The sequence below is a fragment of the Trachypithecus francoisi genome, unplaced genomic scaffold (genome assembly GCF_009764315.1).
Source record: "Trachypithecus francoisi isolate TF-2019V2 unplaced genomic scaffold, Tfra_2.0 Lachesis_group0, whole genome shotgun sequence".
In the NCBI taxonomy this organism is placed as follows: Eukaryota; Metazoa; Chordata; class Mammalia; order Primates; family Cercopithecidae; genus Trachypithecus; species Trachypithecus francoisi.
Genome location: NW_022681453.1, coordinates 164,222,816 through 164,240,210, shown reverse-complemented (window position 1 = coordinate 164,240,210; position 17,395 = coordinate 164,222,816). Strand labels below are relative to the sequence as shown.

The 17,395-nt window shown below is 42.7% G+C and overlaps 2 protein-coding genes and 1 non-coding gene across 11 annotated transcripts in view; 2 read left to right on the top strand and 1 right to left on the bottom strand.

Annotated features, from left to right (window-relative positions):
* Positions 1-1,275: 1,275 nt before the first annotated feature.
* On the bottom strand, positions 1,276-16,908 carry EAF1 (ELL associated factor 1). Its single transcript, XM_033212728.1, has 6 exons — positions 16,287-16,908; positions 14,168-14,262; positions 11,998-12,134; positions 9,681-9,871; positions 7,308-7,541; positions 1,276-4,788 (listed from the first exon to the last, which is right to left on the bottom strand). Exons 1-6 carry the CDS (start codon positions 16,654-16,656, stop codon positions 4,742-4,744), a joined length of 1,074 nt encoding a protein of 357 aa, XP_033068619.1. The 5' UTR covers positions 16,657-16,908; the 3' UTR covers positions 1,276-4,741.
* Positions 11,000-11,106, top strand: LOC117084570. The gene has a single exon (XR_004437503.1). It is a non-coding gene; the product is annotated as a U6 spliceosomal RNA (small nuclear RNA).
* The window catches only part of METTL6 (methyltransferase like 6), a 43,283-nt gene continuing 42,519 nt past the window's right edge, over positions 16,632-17,395 (top strand). For 6 of the 9 annotated variants that reach the window (XM_033212729.1, XM_033212731.1, XM_033212730.1 and 3 more), the window contains exon 1: positions 16,632-16,764. The gene's annotated coding sequence lies outside the window, so the exon portion shown is untranslated. Of the gene's footprint in view, positions 16,793-16,918; positions 17,048-17,395 lie in introns of those variants that run through there. The other 3 variants (XM_033212732.1, XM_033212737.1, XM_033212733.1) reach the window with 2 other exon arrangements.

The following is a 17,395-nucleotide window of genomic DNA, read 5'->3' as shown; positions in this document are numbered from 1 at the left end:
ATCTGGCCAGGGACAATGCCAGAATTGGGAGGGGACTTAGAGATCATGTGGCCCAGTGTTCTCAAACGTGGCAGTCACAGGCATGTGAATGTAATAGATGGCATTAATAGCCGCAGTTCTTCCCACCTCCCTGTATCTACACCCTTTCCAATCTCTTTTACAACTCCTCCCATCAATTTTGGGGAATGGATTTCCCCACTTACTCCTTCATTCTGAACTTAGCTGTCTAACTTGCTTTGGCCAATGGCGTCTTAGCAATTGTGACAGAAGCATTTTGTTTCCTCTCTTACACCTCTCTGCCTTTGCCATGACAACATGCCCAGGCTGGGCTGGTGGAGATGACATGGAGCAGAACTGTCGCCCCCACTGTGCTGTCAAGGCCATCCTAGATTAGCTGAACCTCAGTCAACTGCCGGGCGTATGAGGGAGCCAATCAAGACCAGAACTGTCCAGCCAAGGCCAGTCTAAAGCCAACCCAGACTTGGGAGCAAAATAAATGCTTATTAGTCACTGAGTTTTGGGATGGTTTGCTACAGAACACTACGGTGGCAATAGTTAACTGAAGATAAAACTCCCTTCAGTGATGGACACCACCACTTCCCCACTAAGAAGGTTCAAGTCTAACGACTGTTGCCATCTGAGGGAACAAGCACATTGCAGAAAAAGTAGCAGAGGATTTCTAGACTTAACATGTAATTTAATTCAATCCAAATGTATTCAGCACCCACTAGAGACACTACAGCAAATTAAAAAGGGATATGGCCACTGCCCACCTAGAAGTTTATACAGTTTAGCAGAGGAGCCAAGACCACAGGTAAATGTGAGCACTGCTGAAGCAGAAGTGGAGAATGGAAGCAGGAGGGCAGGATCACTTCTAGCCAAATGTCAACTGGGAGTCAGAGGTGTGTGTAGCATGGCATTCCAGGCGGAAGGAATCTGGTAAACTAAAGTGACAATAGGATATGTCTAGGGATTCAGTGTAACTGTTGCATGGTTCTTAGACCCAAAACTAAGCCTTCCTTGCCAGACCAAGTAAAATGGCCTCAGATGCGATTCAGTTGTGAACTTCATACCTTTTAAAAACTGAAGTTCATCCTCCAGTTTTGAATGTCACACCTTTTAAAAGCTGAGGTATACTTCCTAATGATTATAAACACCAAATTAAAAAGGAATCCATTTAGTTAGCTATTTAGCCTTAAGCACAGAAGGTTCTTAAAAGAACCATATATTGCTCACTGATTTCTAAAAGAAAATGAAACCCACCAAGACATTAAATGTATTGCTGACTTTCACTTTTATTTAAATATAGTGATCTTTTAAGAGAATAAACAAAAAATACTTTACACAGCAAATATTTTACATAAATGTAAACATGCATGTCTACTTCACAATTAAGCAAAAAAACTTTCAGGCACAAGATTTTAAAAATAAAGAATGCGACAACGAAACCAAGACAGAAATAACAGAAGTAACAAAAACTCACATTTCATAACTCTTTAATTGGTCTTGTCTTCCAACCTATTGGTTAAGGCCTGAGTTTCAGAAATCCTACCTTCCTTGCCAAATAGAAACATCTACTTTGGCCTTACATAACATTATCCACGTAACACACTAATTCTCTTTCAGAAAATAATGTAATAAATACATCATTCATACACACACACACACACACACACCCCCACACAGACCCCACACCCATACCCTGCTGAACCAGCTTCTCAAATAGGAAAATAGGGATTTTGGAATTTTCAAGTTTTCCTACAACCGAAGCACATACACACACGTTAACACCTTACACAGAAAAAATGATTCTGCTACAGCAATAAAATCGTTAATGAGTGGCATGATTACAAACATCTAGTTCATTTGTATTAAGTTTCCTCAATCACAACTTTTACTAAGGCTTACTAAGTGCCTCAGATACTTCAGATTTAATTAAGTCTTTCATCTCATCTAAATGACCCACAATACAGTAGACATTGTACAGCGCAAAGAAAAGGCAATTTTAACAATTCAGTTAAAGATTTCTAAATCATGAAAGTCAGCATGGATACTTTCAGCTGTCTCCAAATGCCTGGAATGTTTTCCTATGTCTATCCACTGCACTTTACTGGCTGGGTAGTTTTCTCTGCCTTCTCCCCAACCAGGCTACAACCATTTGAAGGTCCATTCCTGTGGATACCCCAGGGAAGAGATGAGAATGACAGTCCCTGCTTTTTTTTTTTTTTCTTTTTCTTTTTGTAGCAACAGGGTCTCGCAATGTTGCCCAGGCTGGTCTCAAACTCCTGGACTCAAGCAATCTTCCCACCTCGGCCTCCCAAAGTGCTGGGATTACAGGCATGAGTCACCACACCCAGCCCAGTCCCTGCTTTTCAGGAGCTCATACCAACCAGAGTTCAAGCAAAAAAAAAAAAAAAAAAAAGTCAGTATGTACACACAGGGCACTCCATGTGGGCTGAAAAAGACAAGAGTCCACAAAGATGGCACCCACAGAGCCTCAGAAGTGGAGTTTGGAGGGAGAGAGAAGGAGAATGAGAGAAGGCACAGAGGCAGGAAGAACAAGTCCGGTTTGGCTGGCAGGAGTGCATCTGTGAGAAGCCATCTGTGAAGCCAAATTCTTGACTTCCAAAAAGAAAAGATTCCTTCTCTGGTGGGTAAAGCTGGAGGGCAGAGGGCAGAACCACCAAAGGCTTTGTGCAGAGAACAAAACTGAAGCCGTGCTAGAGAAAAACCATACAGCGTTGGGCAGGACAGATGACAGGACAGAGGGTCTGAAGCTCAGGAAGCTTGACTCACCAAGCCAGCGCCTCATGCAAGCATTTCCTATAGAAACATGTCTTGACCCAACATGCCAAAAACCACAGTTCTGTCTACGGAAATCAAGGCTTTCAGAGAAAAGTTGGTGGGGGAGAGAGACAGAGAGGCTTAAATAGATACTTTTAGTTCAAGTTCCTAGAACCTGCCCCAGTTTGAGCAAGTTAAGAGCAGTGAATTCCTACATCCAGTAACAATTCAAGTCTCCTAATCGTGACCTTGCGAAACCTTCCCTGAGCTGTCATTACCAAGGAATTATAAAGCAATTATCAATCCACTATAAATAAGTTCCTACCTGCCTTTAAATCCACCAAAATCTCATGATGGGCTGAGAGCCCAGCACGGGGTCCTAGTGTAGACCTGTTACCTACACTAGGGTAGATGGTGTGAGCATGCTGCTGGGCAGTGGCTCCCTGGGCTCACTATCACGATGAAACAGTTGACTCTATGAGGCTTCACTGTAACCAAAGCCCCTACCACAGACCACCTAATTCCTTTCTAAGTCCAGACTGCTTCCCCTCCACTAGCTGGGGAGGAAGAGGCCATATGAGTGGAGGGACCTGTGGAGGAAAATTATTATTACTATCTTGATGTCCGCTGAACCAAAGTGGATGGAAATTTCTCAGGACATACTCATCCAAACTACAAAATCAGGCTACTCCATACTGATTACAGGATGATTTATCACACATTCATCAAATATAGAACATTGACTAGTGACCAGTTTCCTCCAACAACAGATCCATTTGGAAACGGCACACCGTAGAAGGCAATCTTGTGACTTTCTTCTAGTTGTATATAAAAAATACAAATTGGTTGGGAAGTCAGGTACAAATAGTGGTACAAAAGCATGAACAGATATGCCCGATCAAAGAATGTGCTCACTTCATATTGCAGAACTTCTATCTAGATTCTGATTTTTAGAAACTCACTGCTGGTTCATTTGTTCGGAGAGGTTTCTTCACATCTCTCTTCCACTCCGCCTGCTAAAATCCATTGACTGAAGAATACTTAGTATGGATCCACATGGAACCAAAAGCCCCAACTGAATGCAGTCACATGCATTAGCACAGTGGCTACCGGTTTCATCTGCTCACCCAGCCTCATGTATTTAGGGACTGAATTCAAGCTAGAAGCACCCAACACTTTTGTCCTTTGAAATCTAATCAAAGTGCCAATGTACATCTAAAAGTCCCATGTATAGGAATCTCTTGATTCCTACAAATGAGACTCAAGGGAGAGAACAATGAGGAAAGCCCGGAGAGGGGGCAGAAGACTGGCCACAAGCCGAGTGTGTACTTCCCTTTCTTAGTCTGTAAATGACAGGTTGAGCTCACCGGACTCCATGGTCCTCACCAGCTGACACTCAGGGACTCCATTCTGTATTCTGAGGTCCATTTCTATCTAGGCTTGTCAGGCTGAGTCAGACAAAACTTCCTTACCACTTTGTGTCAACAATTTAAAGTGGTTTTAACACATTTCTATGATGTAGTTTGAGGTTTTCCCTCTCTCTCCTACCCCTCAAAGACTTTCATTTCACTGGTACCAACCACTTGGCCAAACGGATGGCTGCTGAGGTTTAAAATTGAATCTCTGGCCTGGTGAAGATATGGCCTTTGAGTAACCTAGACCAGGGCATATTTATCTGTTTTTCATTAACAATGTTAACTAAATAGAAATATAATTCTGTTAGCTCTTCTACAGGTCTACTTAAACTTTGAAAGATGAGATTGTTCAAAAATGACACGAGAAAATCACCCATCACCACTAAGTTAAAGACTTGAATATGTGAGAGCTCCAGAGCCTCAAACTCCTACTACAGTCACTGATCCATAACATTTTCCTCTTGGCAATGGACACCACGCCAAAGTAGCTCGGTCTTGCGGCATGTTTGTGCACCAAAAAGTAGATTTCGAAAGATCCAGCACTAGTCATCACTGTCACTGCCAGACTCACTCAACTGCAAGTCATTTCCTATTAAAAAAATAAAATAAAATAAAATAAAATTGTAGAATCAAACAAAAGTACAGAATTTTAAAATGATTTCCTCACAATTTTTTTGGTTAGTTGCCTTGGCTATCACACTACAGTAAAACCTTGTTAGTTCAACTTAGGGAAGAAAACCAGTTTGGCTCACTGAAACAAAACGATGCTTTTGGTTATCTGCAATGCACAACAATACTGCTTATTAGGGTAGAGGAAAGGAGAAGTAAGCTAGATAGCTTTTAAATGGTTTAATAAATAGCAAGAAAATATTTAAAATACGGCTGGGTGCAGTGGCTCATGCCTGTAATCCCAGCACTTTGGGAGGCCGAGGCGGGCAGATCATTTGAGGCCAGGAGTTGGAGACCAGCCTGGCCAAACCCTGTCTCGACTAAAAATACAAAATTAGCCAGGCATGGTGGCACGTGCCTATAATCCCAACCACTCGGGAGGCTGAGGCAGGAGAAATCACCTGAACCCGGGAGGCGGAGCTTACAGTGAGCCGAGATTGCACAACTGCACTCCAGCCTGGGCGACAGAGCGAGACTCCATCTCAAAAAAAAAAAAAAAAAAAAAGAAAGAAAATATTTAAAATAACTGATTCACCATTCAGTAGAACCGATCACATTAAGTTGCTTTATAAAGGCAACTTAAGAAAATATCCAGTAGGCTTCCCATTAAGAAAGGTGAATACTGTTAACACCAGTAATATGCTAATGCAGTTTCTGCTCTGGCACACCTCTGTCCAGGATAGTCACGTTATCTTAAACTTCAAATCTGAAGTAACGAACTTTACAAAGCCCAGATTCTTGTTTACTATGCAGAATTTAGAAGAATATAACTACTCAACATTTCAATCTAATACAATAGGGATACATACAACAGAACCCCAGTTGATACCACTTGTAACAAAAGGGATTTTCTTTATTTCCAAATTGCTAATCTCTAGGCCAGTTCTCCTCAAAGTCTATTTTGAGGACTCTAGGGTCCATGAAACCCTTTCGGGGGCTCTGATCCTGAGGTCAACCCTTTTCTAATTACCTACAATGCCAGATTTTCTTCATATACTTCAGTCTATGTTAAAGATGGGGCACATATGGCAATGTCTTGAGATATTTTTGGTTGTCATGCGGCTGGGGAGAGGGGAGGAGATTGGTACTGGCATCTGGGGGTAGAGGTCAGGGATGCTCTTAAACATCCTACAATGTGCAGGACAACCTCCCACAAAGAAGACTTATCTGGCCCAAACTGTCCATAGTGCTGAGGCTGAGATTATCTCTGCTTGGTCCACAATAGTTGGATTAACTAGGTTAACTTCCCCACTGTTGCCTCTAGACCTTCCAACTTCCTCCAAGGAAGGTGTACCAAGAGAGAACATTCATCAGGGTTCCAAAGAGAGAAAAGCATAGAAAATTAGCCCTCTGCTCACCTTCAAAACAAATAAAGTTTTGTTCTTGTTTTCCTGTTTTACTTTAGTATCAACTGCATTAAAAGCCACTGAGGCCGGGCATGGTGGCTCATGCTTGTAATCCCAGCACTTCGGGAGTTGGGGAGATTACTTGTACTCAGGAGGAGTTCAAGACCAGCCTGGGCAAAACAGTAAGACCTTGTCTCCACTGAAAATTTTTAAAATGGCCAGGCGTGGTGCCTCATGCCTATAATCTCGGCACTTTGGGAAGCCGAGGTAGGTGGATCGCTTGAGTCTAGGAGTTTGAGACCAGCCTGGGCAACATGGCGAAACCCTGTCTCTACATAAAAATAAAAAGATCATGCCACTGCACTCCAGCCTGGACAACAGAGCAAGACTCTGTCTGAAGGAAAAAAAAAAAAAAAAAGCCACCACACTGTCTGGGGACAGCAGATTCTTTTTTATAAAAGTTCAAGATAGGCCAGGCATGGTGGTTTACACCTGTAATCCCAGCATTTTGGGAGGCTGAGGTAGGCAGATATTTGAGGCCAGGAGTTGGAGACCAGCCTGGCCAACATGGCAAAACCGCATCTCTACTAAAAATACAAAAATTAGCCAGGTGTGGTGGGACATGCTTGTAATCCCAGCTACTTGGGAGGCTGAAGCAGGAGAATCGCTTGAACCCGAGAGGTGGAGGTTGCAGTAAGCCGAGATTGCACCACTGCACTCCAGTCTGGGCGATAGATGAGACTCTGTCTCCAAAAAAAAAAGAAAAGCCAACGGGCAGAGAGCAGTATGGTGGCAGGTAGCTCCCCGAAAGCCTGGTATAAAAGCAAAAACGCCTACCTGTTCATGTTTTAGTGTTTTCCAGAATTCACACACACTGGTATGAGCCAGTAGGGAATAGAAATAGAAAGAACAGATTTTTCATCTCATTTCCCTTTTTTACTGTTTAGTAACTCACACCTTTCTGCTCCAAATTATTTTTAACAAGATCCTCTCCTATGCCTTAAACATCTTTAGGTTTGTAAGTTCTGGCATAGGATAAATAGAAGCTGCACCTATGGCCCTCTCTCAGCCATAAAAGGGGGCACACACTTACTGAGGGTGTTCATGAGCTGGTTGCTTCCTTGTGGCCGGCTGGTTCCGTTGGCAACGGCAGGCCTACTGTTGTAGGGCTGCTGGTGTGAAGGTTGCGGAGGAGAGGCTGGGCCATTGTCCTCGCCTCCACTGCTGGAGCTGTCGTCATCACTTCCCGAAGAGCTCTCAGAGTCTGAAGAGCTGCTCCCACTGCTGCTGCTCATCTGTTCAATAATGTCAACTTCAGCCCTTAGCTCTGGAATAAATGATATGATGTGGATCAGCACAGCAGCCGTTTTCAAGGCAGTGCATTGGAGCTTCTATAAATAGTAAATTAGCAAAACCAATAGCAGTAAGAAATAATTTAAAACAAAGTCCTACTTCTCAATTCCTTAAAAAACGTACAAACAAAATTACCAAAACCAAAACACAACCTGTTTCCAGAGACACAATGGAAACATTAAATTCACTCAAAATAAACAAAAAGCAAGACTGTTTGAGAATAATGTTCTATGTAAGAAATGAATTAAGTCCATTTGCCTTTATCCACTAAAAGGAAAATTATGAATATTATGAACTATGGGATAAAACTGTAATTCCCACATAAGACAAATATTATGTAAAGTGGTTGAAAAATATTTGACTAGGAGTTGAAAGGTCTGAGTGCTTGTTTCGGATTTACCTCTAACCAGCAGTGACACCCAGGTAGAAGTCAATGAATTTTCCAAGCCACTCTGGAAAAATGAAAGCCAGACTAAGGTCCTTTCCAGCTCTTATGTCCCATAAATAAATGGAGGCTTGCAGGAAGAACCACGGTGACTAAAGAAAAATAGTAAAACAACATTCTTCCTCTTCACGTATCTGCTGACTGACAGCCATGCCTGTCAGGTACTGCATTTTTTACAGATATAAACTAGGGAAGGAAAAACAAGCCTTACCTAACCATTTCAATGTTAACCATTTCAAAAAAGGTGCCAGATTTTCCTGTCCAAGCACACACACCATGTGGCCTTAAATGGCTATGGCTCCTTTAAGCATAATTGGCAACAAGTAACCACTCATGCTCTGATTCCTATTCACCTAAGTGAAAACTTCTGTAACAGCATTCCAGTATCCATGAGGAAAAAAAAAAAAACAAGGGACAAAACAACTGTGCACAATGCAGAGTGATGTCTGCAGCCATTCTACAGGGTAGAAAAGGCAAACTTCCCAGGGACAACTCTTTACCTTTCCCTACTATTATTAGGGATTTAGTTGTTTTATAAAACTTATAAATATGAAATATGACACTTGGCCTCACAACTTCTAAAGAGTCTGGAGGACTAAAAGCATTCATCGTGTGAAGGAGAAAGCCAAGGTAAGCTTCTTTGTCTCAGGTTTGCAGTGGAGAGACCCAAACCAGACCTTTAAGGCTTTCTAAGAGAGTATCTGTTTCTATTGGTCCTCATGGCCTCTTTCATATTTACACACTTCGTGTTAGCACAGAACATTTGCTTATGGTATTTTAAACGGCACTTTAATCCTTGTTTTTTTTCCCCAAAAAAGAGATGTTATTGCCCAGGCTGGAGTTCAGTAGCTACCAACAGGTATGATCATAGCACACGGTAGCGTCGAACTCCCAATTTCAAGCGATCTTCCTGTCTCACAGTACCTGAAACTACAAGTGTGCAGCACCACGGTCAGCTCCTCCAGCCTCTATACTAATGTAGAGCTCAGAAATGTTGCCACCTACGCTTAGTTTTCACCTCCAACACTTAGAATCCTTTCTTTCTCTGGAGCCTTGGATATGCCATATGGAGCCATATGGAGCTTTAGATGGAAGTCATGCTTGTTTAAATCCCAGGCCTCTAAGCAGAATGCTACCAAGATAGCCACAAACTCAAGTCACTATTCCAGGACTCACCCTTGTCAAATGAGATAAATAGTAGAAGCCCCCATCTCTGAACAGTGAGCTCTGCAGACATTTTTTTTTTTTTTTTTTTTTTGAGACGGAGTCTCACTCTGTCGCCGGGGCTGGAGTGCAGTGGCCGGATCTCAGCTCACTGCAAGCTCCGCCTCCCGGGTTCACGCCATTCTCCTGCCTCAGCCTCCCGAGTATCTGGGACTACAGGCGCCCGCCACCTCGCCCGGCTAGTTTTTTTGTATTTTTTAGTAGAGACGGGGTTTCACAGTGTTCGCCAGGATGGTCTCGATCTCCTGACCTCGTGATCCGCCCGTCTCGGCCTCCCAAAGTGCTGGGATTACAGGCTTGAGCCACCGCGCCCGGCCAGCAGACATTTTTTTGATGGCATTGAATGCCCCAGCCACTGTATCAATACAGCAGCCACACGATCTCCACAAGAAAATCAACACTCTACTCCAAGTTGCTATCATGGATCCAGAAAACATTCTCTACCTCTTTTGATGTCATCCAACTGAGGTTCAGGTGAGGGGTTATCTTTCAAGGGAGAAGTTTTGGGTCCAACTGGAGGCTTCGTTGGAGCTCTGAATGGCATAGGTGGTGGAGGTGGTGGTGGCTGTGACGTCTGTGGAGGACGAGTGGGCTGCTGTTCCATTCGGGCCTGGATTTTACTGCTGCCCTCAGCTCTGAAAGGAGATACAGACATTAAATTAGAAGGGCAAAAACAGTGGTTCTCAAATTTGTCCAGGTGACTGAAAACCCATAAGTCTCTGTAGAACCCCATACTCTTTCCAGGCCACTTCAAAATATTGATATTTGCAATTTTATCATGTGAGCTATTCATTCAACATTTGAGTGTCTACTGTAATCCAGTACTATGTTATGTATCAGGGATAGATGAATAGAATATTTACTGCCCTCGATGAGCTCAAATGTATAGCAAACAAATGTAGGATACAATGCAACTGTGAGAATCCATTTTACTAGTAGAAAATACATTCACAGCATCCCTTAACAATGAGGGTAAGTTCTGAGAATTGCATCATGAGGTGATTTCATCCTGCGCACAGCAGAGTGTACTTACACAAATCTAGATAGTGTATTATATAATTTTTTCCCATGAAAACCCAAATGTCCCACCACCATTAATGAATATCAATCATTTCCCCTACTTGATCTGCAATGCCAATATCAAGTGCCATATATCAGGTTTCCACACATGCTCCATTAGAATCTTAAGGGACCACTGTCATATATGGAGGTCACTATTGACCGAAACATCATTATGTAGTTATAATCATGAGTGCATGAGCTCCTAAATAAAGCAGCTCTTAAAATACTGCCCAGCTTGCAAATTTTCCATTATCTATATACTGCTTGTTCATTTCATCACATGCCAGCTCTTGCTCACAGACAAGCAGAATTCCACCCCAAGCTGAGAATATTCTATCAGTTAACAACTTCTTTTGTAAATGGACTAGCCTGGTTCTTCTAAAACTTCTGTATATGCACAAATCACTTGGTGATCTCTGCAGATTCAGATCTAATAGGTGTTGAGATTCTGTATATCATCTAGGTGATATGATACTGTTAGTTCCCGTATCACACCGAGTAGTAAGGGAACATACCATAACCATCAAATATTGGAGGAATAACAGTAGTACCTGGTTCACTGTAGGTAATGAATACAAATAAATAGAGTGGCAGGACAGGAGCAAGGGATTCTGCAACATACTCTCTGGGGTAGGTCAAGCTTTGTAACCCTCAGTCTCCGTATCTTTTTTTTTTTTTTAAAGATAATAATAGCACCTTTCGTACTTGCTTTGGCAGCACATATACTAAAATTGGAACGATTCAGAGAAGATTAGCAGGGCCCCTGCGCAAGGATGACACACAAATTCATGAAGGATTCTGTATTTTTAACAAAAGAAGTAAAACAAAATAATAATAATAATAGCACCTTTCTAAAAATTTCTTGTTAGATAAAACAATGCATATAAAGCATCTAGCAGAGTGCCTGGGACATGATACTCCCTCAATAAATGGTACCTATTTTTATTTTCTGTGGAATGAGTAAATGAAAAAAATGGCTTAATGAAGCATAAACAAAAAACATCAGATTGTTACAATCTTTACAATTTAATTGCTGTATAATAATAATTACTGTATTATAAGTGAGCTATGATCATGCCACTGCACTCCAGCCTGGGTGACAGAGCAAGAGACCTCGACTCTTAACAAAAACAACAACAACAACAAAAAAAACTGTATTATATGGTAACAAATAGAACCACTAGGTTATTTCTATTTATAGAATGAATTTTTATTTTCAAATAAACTCTTTAACTGGCTTCATTTTAGACATGTAATAACTGTTGAATTAAAGAGTTCACTATATTTAAAAATAGGCAAAGTTTTATTTTGGTATTACAGTGATCTCAAATGTATCTTGTAAAAAAAATTAATGTTTTCACTCCAATTTAGTATATATTATTACTTCATAATTATAAGTTTATAAGTTATCTTATCCCTTAGGTGGTACTGTAGCAATCACGAGATTAACAAAATTGGCTTAATTATAAAGTATATCCCTTTCCCTAATGGTTCCCATGTTTTAGGTCTTAAAAACATTATTTCTTTTTATTGCATCTGAGGGAGACATATTTTCCTGATTTGTCTGAGAAGACGCAAGTAGAGTTAAGACTACTGATAGAACACTATGAGCAAGCAGATGTTCACAACCTTATAAAAACTGAATAGATAACAGAGGTTTGGAAACATGATATAAACCTGCATCTGGCTATTCACATACCTTGTTTTCTTCACCTGAATGCTGCTACTGAGTTTTTCCAGCACATATTCACCAGTGTCATGATTAATAATAAGCACACAGTCTTTCTGGTAAGGCCGTTTGTTCCCCTTGAACACAGTCATGGGTGGTGTGGATCCCTATTTGCCACAAAAGTATAAGATGATCAAACTAAACATACCAGTCATGAATATCAACTGAATTTATAGATGACTCTACCTGATGAAATCTTTCATCAGAGCTATTCAAAAAGAATAGGTTGAACTGATTTCTATTTTTAACTCCTGGTTTCTCAGGCAAAAATAAAGAAGAAATAATATAGCAAGCATCTGTGAATGTGCAACGCATTCTAAGTAATCGAAAAGGTAGTACAAAAATTTTAAATTACTATATACATTCCGAGAGAGAAAAATTAACCATTACTTGCATTATACTAAGCAGAGTTATCACTCTGTATAATAAAACTGTGAGTGATCTCTTTACTTCTTTGTCATTAGAGAGACCAGGGTTTCCCCTTCTCATGTCAAGCAACCAACAGAGCATTTTCCAAGAGAAGATCATTATCCTGGTTGGCTCAGAATAAATAAATCATGTCACTCCTCAATTGCTCTCAAGTCAAAGGATAAAATCTTTAAACTAGCCACTTGGCCTTGCACTACCGGGCCCTTCCCTGGCTCTCCACCTCACCCTGTGGCATACTCCCCTGCACACATGCTTCAGAGCAGAAGGCAACTGGCTTCTCTATGATCCTCAAGCTCTCTCCTGCCTCCGGGCTTTAACAAGGCTTCCGGCCGGCTATCTCCTGCCCTCTCTTTTGAAATGACCAAACCTCCAGATCTGCTCACAGCTTAATTCCTTAGGGAAGCCTTCCTGATTTTGTAGAATAACAGCTATATTTTCTTGTGTTTATTTAAACTCCAGACCATAAGCTCCATAGGGGCAAGAAATGTGCTTGTGTTGTCCAAGGTTGTATTCTTCATGCCTAGTAATGGGCCAGTGTGTGGGAGGTGTTCGATTAATATTTGTTGAATATAGTATTTAATATCTTGCTTAGAATCAAAAAAACCGCTTGGCTCTTTGACTCTGTATTTATATAGTAAAAATATAGAGCTAGAAAGGACTTTAGGGACCATTTATCTAAACCTTTCATTTTACATATGGGAAACTAAGGTCCAAAGGGAGATGATGTAACTTGCCAAAGGCAACAAATAATCAAACAGCAGTTTGAACAGGCAATTTTTCCTCAGCACAAAGCTTTCCAGATCTCTCTGTCCAGAGACTTTTCATTCTGTCACCAGCTACCAAGAACTTATGTTCCAGAACAGGGGTGTGACATGCAATAAAACATGTTCGCTAAGAGCATCATGTGACCCTTTGGTGCTTTGTCATTAGTGCTGCCTTGGGTAGGGCTTCACAAAAGTCTTTCTCTGCAAGGGTTCTTAATCCAGCTTTCAATTTAGTTCTTCATCCCTAAATCAGCTGAATGTGTCAATCTCTGGCTCTTGCCTGCCTTAACTCCTGGCTTGGTTGCCTCACACTCCTGAGCTGTTGTGGCCATATAATCAGCAGGGCACCTAAGGCTTTTCTCTCTGGAGTTGCTTGGGAGAAAAGCTATATCTAAAAGAGGGGCTAGGTGTCCAGACAGGAACCTTGTCTACTTAGTGGCAGATAGGGGAAAAGGAAGATTGGGGAAAATGACGAACAATCTTTTTTTTTTCTTTGAGAGGGAGTCTCACTCCGTCGCCCAGGCTGGAGTGCAGTGGCGTGATCTTGGCTTACTGCAACCTCTACCTCCCAGCTCAAGTGATCCTCCCACCTCAGCTTCCCAAGCAGCTGGGACTACAGACATGCGCCATCACCCCCAGCTAATCTTTCGTATTTTTGGTATAGACGAGGTTTCATCATGTTGCCCAGGCTGGTCTTGAACTCCTGAACTCAAGCTGTCTACCCACTTCCACCTCCCAAAGTGCTAAGATTACAAGAATTATTTTTAAATCAAGCACCTGCCTAGCATGAAGTCCACCCCACCCCACTCCCCAAAATTCCTTTTTTCCTTATGTTGCCACTTTAGAAATCTAAACATTTTTAAAAGTAGGAAGTTTAAATTGCAATAACATAAAAGATGAAGATTCATTGTGATCCTACATTTAAAAAAACAATGAAATAAACTCACAGGGATATGTGGCAGTGTAATTGTGACTTCATCTCCTTTGCCAACTTGAAGCTCTCCTTCACAGGAAGTGTCTATAGATGCTGGTTTAAAATCATCTAAAGGGAAAGGAAAGAAAACACTTACCCACCAGGTTACTTATAATAAGGGCCTCCTGGACATCTCCATTTAAGAATTAAATTTGTTATTACTCAGATGAATGAAAAATAAAAATAATTCAGAATTCTTAAAAACTGGTTTCATTATGGAAAACTTCAGATATACAAAAGTAGAGAAAATCGTACAATGAGCCCTGGTGTACCATTATCTAGTTTCTATTATTAGCAACTCAGGGACAATCCTGTTTCATCTACACCTCTACAAACTTTTCCTCTGACCCCCTTTGGATTATTCTAGGGGGAAAAAAGAATTTACAGGCCATTTTATTAAACAAAGATATTCCCTTCTCCCAAGGGAGAGATGAAAATTAAGATCTCATCATCCATAATAAGTTGCTTTTTTAGGGTTGTGAGGATCAAAAGTAACAGCATATGAAAAAGATCCTGTGACTGTAAACTCTATGAAATATGAAAGGCCACAGCATCTCAAAAGCTGATTTCACTCTGCATAGAAACTGTCAAAATTAGGATTTGCCATACTCAAGTTCCATAGCTGTTTTTTTTCTTTCTTTTTTAAAAAAATAGTGATGGGGTGTCACTACGCTGCCCAGGCTGGTCTCAAACTCCTGGGCTCAAGCTATCTGCCCGCCTCGGCCTCCCAAAGTACTGGGATTATAGTGTCAGCCACCAGTCTCAGCCAGTTCTGCGGCTTTAACCAAGACACTTCTGTAGATGTTCATAGCAGACAACTTAACTGTATCTCAAGTTATCCTGCTCGTGTTTCTAAACTGCAGTTAGAGTACAACATGAATAGCCATCTTAATTCACATTCACATCTGCCTCAAACTGCAGGGCAGGTGCACACATGAACTGTATGATTTAAATTCCACATTGCCGTTCACCAAAAGAGAACATCAACTTAGTAAACTCTTCAGGAAATGACGTTCTTATCTCATTCCCAATCTCCTCTCTGAAAGAGCTGGATCTGCTGTCAGTAGGAAGCATAGTAATGGCATGGCAAGTGACTACACAAAGGTGGGATTTCATTATCTAAGACGCCCTCTTCACATGTGTTGAGTCACATCTATGAGGTCCTCTGACAAAAACAAGTCTTAACAACAGCGTTAGCGCCACGGAAACCAGAAGTTCATGAATCACGGAGGATGCTCTGTCAGCCAATTCCTAACTGCCAAACCTTCACCCAGGACATAGGGTGGAAGTGCACTCTCAACAGAGTCTATAATCATGTAGAAAAAGGTCCGGCATAATGACTATTTCGACATTCCTTACGCCTCCTCTCTTCTGCTTCCAAACACAGACCAATCTTTAACCTATCCCAGGCTCACGAACTCTGATTTGACTCTTTACCCACAAGGAACTTGGTCTGGAGGAAAAGCCCGGATGGTATAGGTGACCTCAAAAGACATCCAAGTCAAATGAAGCACAGAAAGGAGATGGAAGAAAACTCTGAGGCGCAGAGAGGATGCCAATTCTTTGGCTGTAAAGGGGACAAAGCGCAGTATCTGGGAGTCCAGAACCAAGTCGGAGGAGGAAAGCATGGAAGAGAAGGGGTTCGGAGGGAGTGGATGAGGGTCGTAACAAACAAGAAGCTGCTTTTAACTGTGGGGAACCCTGATGGAAGCATTGGAAAGGGGAGGGGTTTCGAGGAAGAAGTGGACCCGGATAAGAGGGGGGAGGTTTGCCTTGGGGGAGGGAGGTTTGCCTTAGGGGCGACGTGGGGGGAGGGGAGGGATGGAAACAAAAAGAGGCCAAAGACCTTTGGAACTAGTGTTTGAAACTATAAAGTAGAAGAATAGTAGGGAGTGACGAAGATTTGGGAGAAATAATCTGGGTAAAAGAAGGGCCAACTCGAGGTCCCAAAGGATTGGGGGTTCGACAGAAAGTAACTGACGCTGGCAGGGGGTTCCCTGGAATCTGAAGGGCGGAGGAAAGAAAGGAAGGAGTCAAGCTTGACATGTGGCGGCTGGAGCGGCCGAAGGGAACCGTGGGGAGCGCTGACTTACAACGAATAGTGTGAAAGGAGGCCCGCGGTCGCTTCTCGAAGCTCTCCCCGAGTCTCAGGCAATGTTCCTCGCGGTCCAGCAGCGGGTTCGCGGTCCCATTCATGGCCCCACACCGGCCTCGCACCCAGATCGGCGCTCTCCTGGCGCAGCCGCGATCGGAGCTTCCGGCGCTGGCGTCTGGGAGGACTGTGCTCCCGGGACACCGCTCTAGGGGGCAAGGAGAGCAAAGTCTGCACCCACCCGGGTCCAGAAGCAAGTCCTGTTCTCTGCGTCGGGGTAAGGGAAGAATCTGAAGAGGCAATGCCGCGGGACTTCCGGCGTCGGGTAGGAACTTCCGGGTTCCTAGCGGAAGTGGCGGGGGCGGTGCCATGGCAAAAGAACTCCCGGAGAATCCCAATTCGTGATCCTCAGAATTGGCTCAGGGTTGTTTCGCGGTTCCTCCCATATTCTGCCTCCGAGATCTGGGGCTGGCTGTGGGGTGAGTGCGCCTGGCCCTACCCCTACAGGTGAATTTAGGAACTGATGATGGTGATCCCTGAGCGTGGCTCACTAGATTAACGCCGGTCGGCTAGCTATCATGGACGCCCTCCTCGGGGTCCAGGGGCCCATGCGGCCTAGTCTATCCTGAGTGTCCTGAGATAGATCGTCGGAACCTCAGCCACGCGTCACTAGGTCTCTTTCTCCACTTTGCGCGGTGATGGCGGTGCGAGGGCTTCAGTCCCTGGAAAGTGACGTTCCCTCTGGTTCTACGACAGCCTCTTGTGAGTGCGAACAGGAAGTGAGCCCACCCAGGCTTAGCTTCATTTCCCCCGAAAAAACGGAGCTCCGACCCTTGGGAAACGGTGACCTCACTTGTATCTGGCAATTGACCACCCGCTTCCAGCTAAGTCCGTTGTGGTTTTAAAGTCACCCCTTTCGCGGGGACCGAAAATTGAGTAATATTTTCTTCGCAAGGTTTCCCAGTCCGTGAGAGCGTCCTTTTTTTTTTTTCTAAACTAAATAGATTTATTGTAATAGTTGACTCATCTGGTTTGAATAAAAGTATGGTGCATGAGATAGTCCTGCCCACTGAATGAATTTAAGCCCTCTGAAGGTAGGGACTGTGTCTT

Bases quoted from the DNA above. Each gene is read 5' to 3' on its own strand.
- EAF1 (XM_033212728.1), bottom strand. From the start codon at position 16,656: ATGGCACCGCCCCCGCCACTTCCGCTAGGAACCCGGAAGTTCCTACCC. The intron at 9,872-11,997 runs GTATGTGAATAG...ATCTCCTTTCAG, and splicing joins ATTCAGGTGAAGAAAACAAG to AGCTGAGGGCAGCAGTAAAA. The intron at 4,789-7,307 runs GTAAGTGTGTGC...TTTTTTTAATAG, and splicing joins CCAGCTCATGAACACCCTCA to GAAATGACTTGCAGTTGAGT.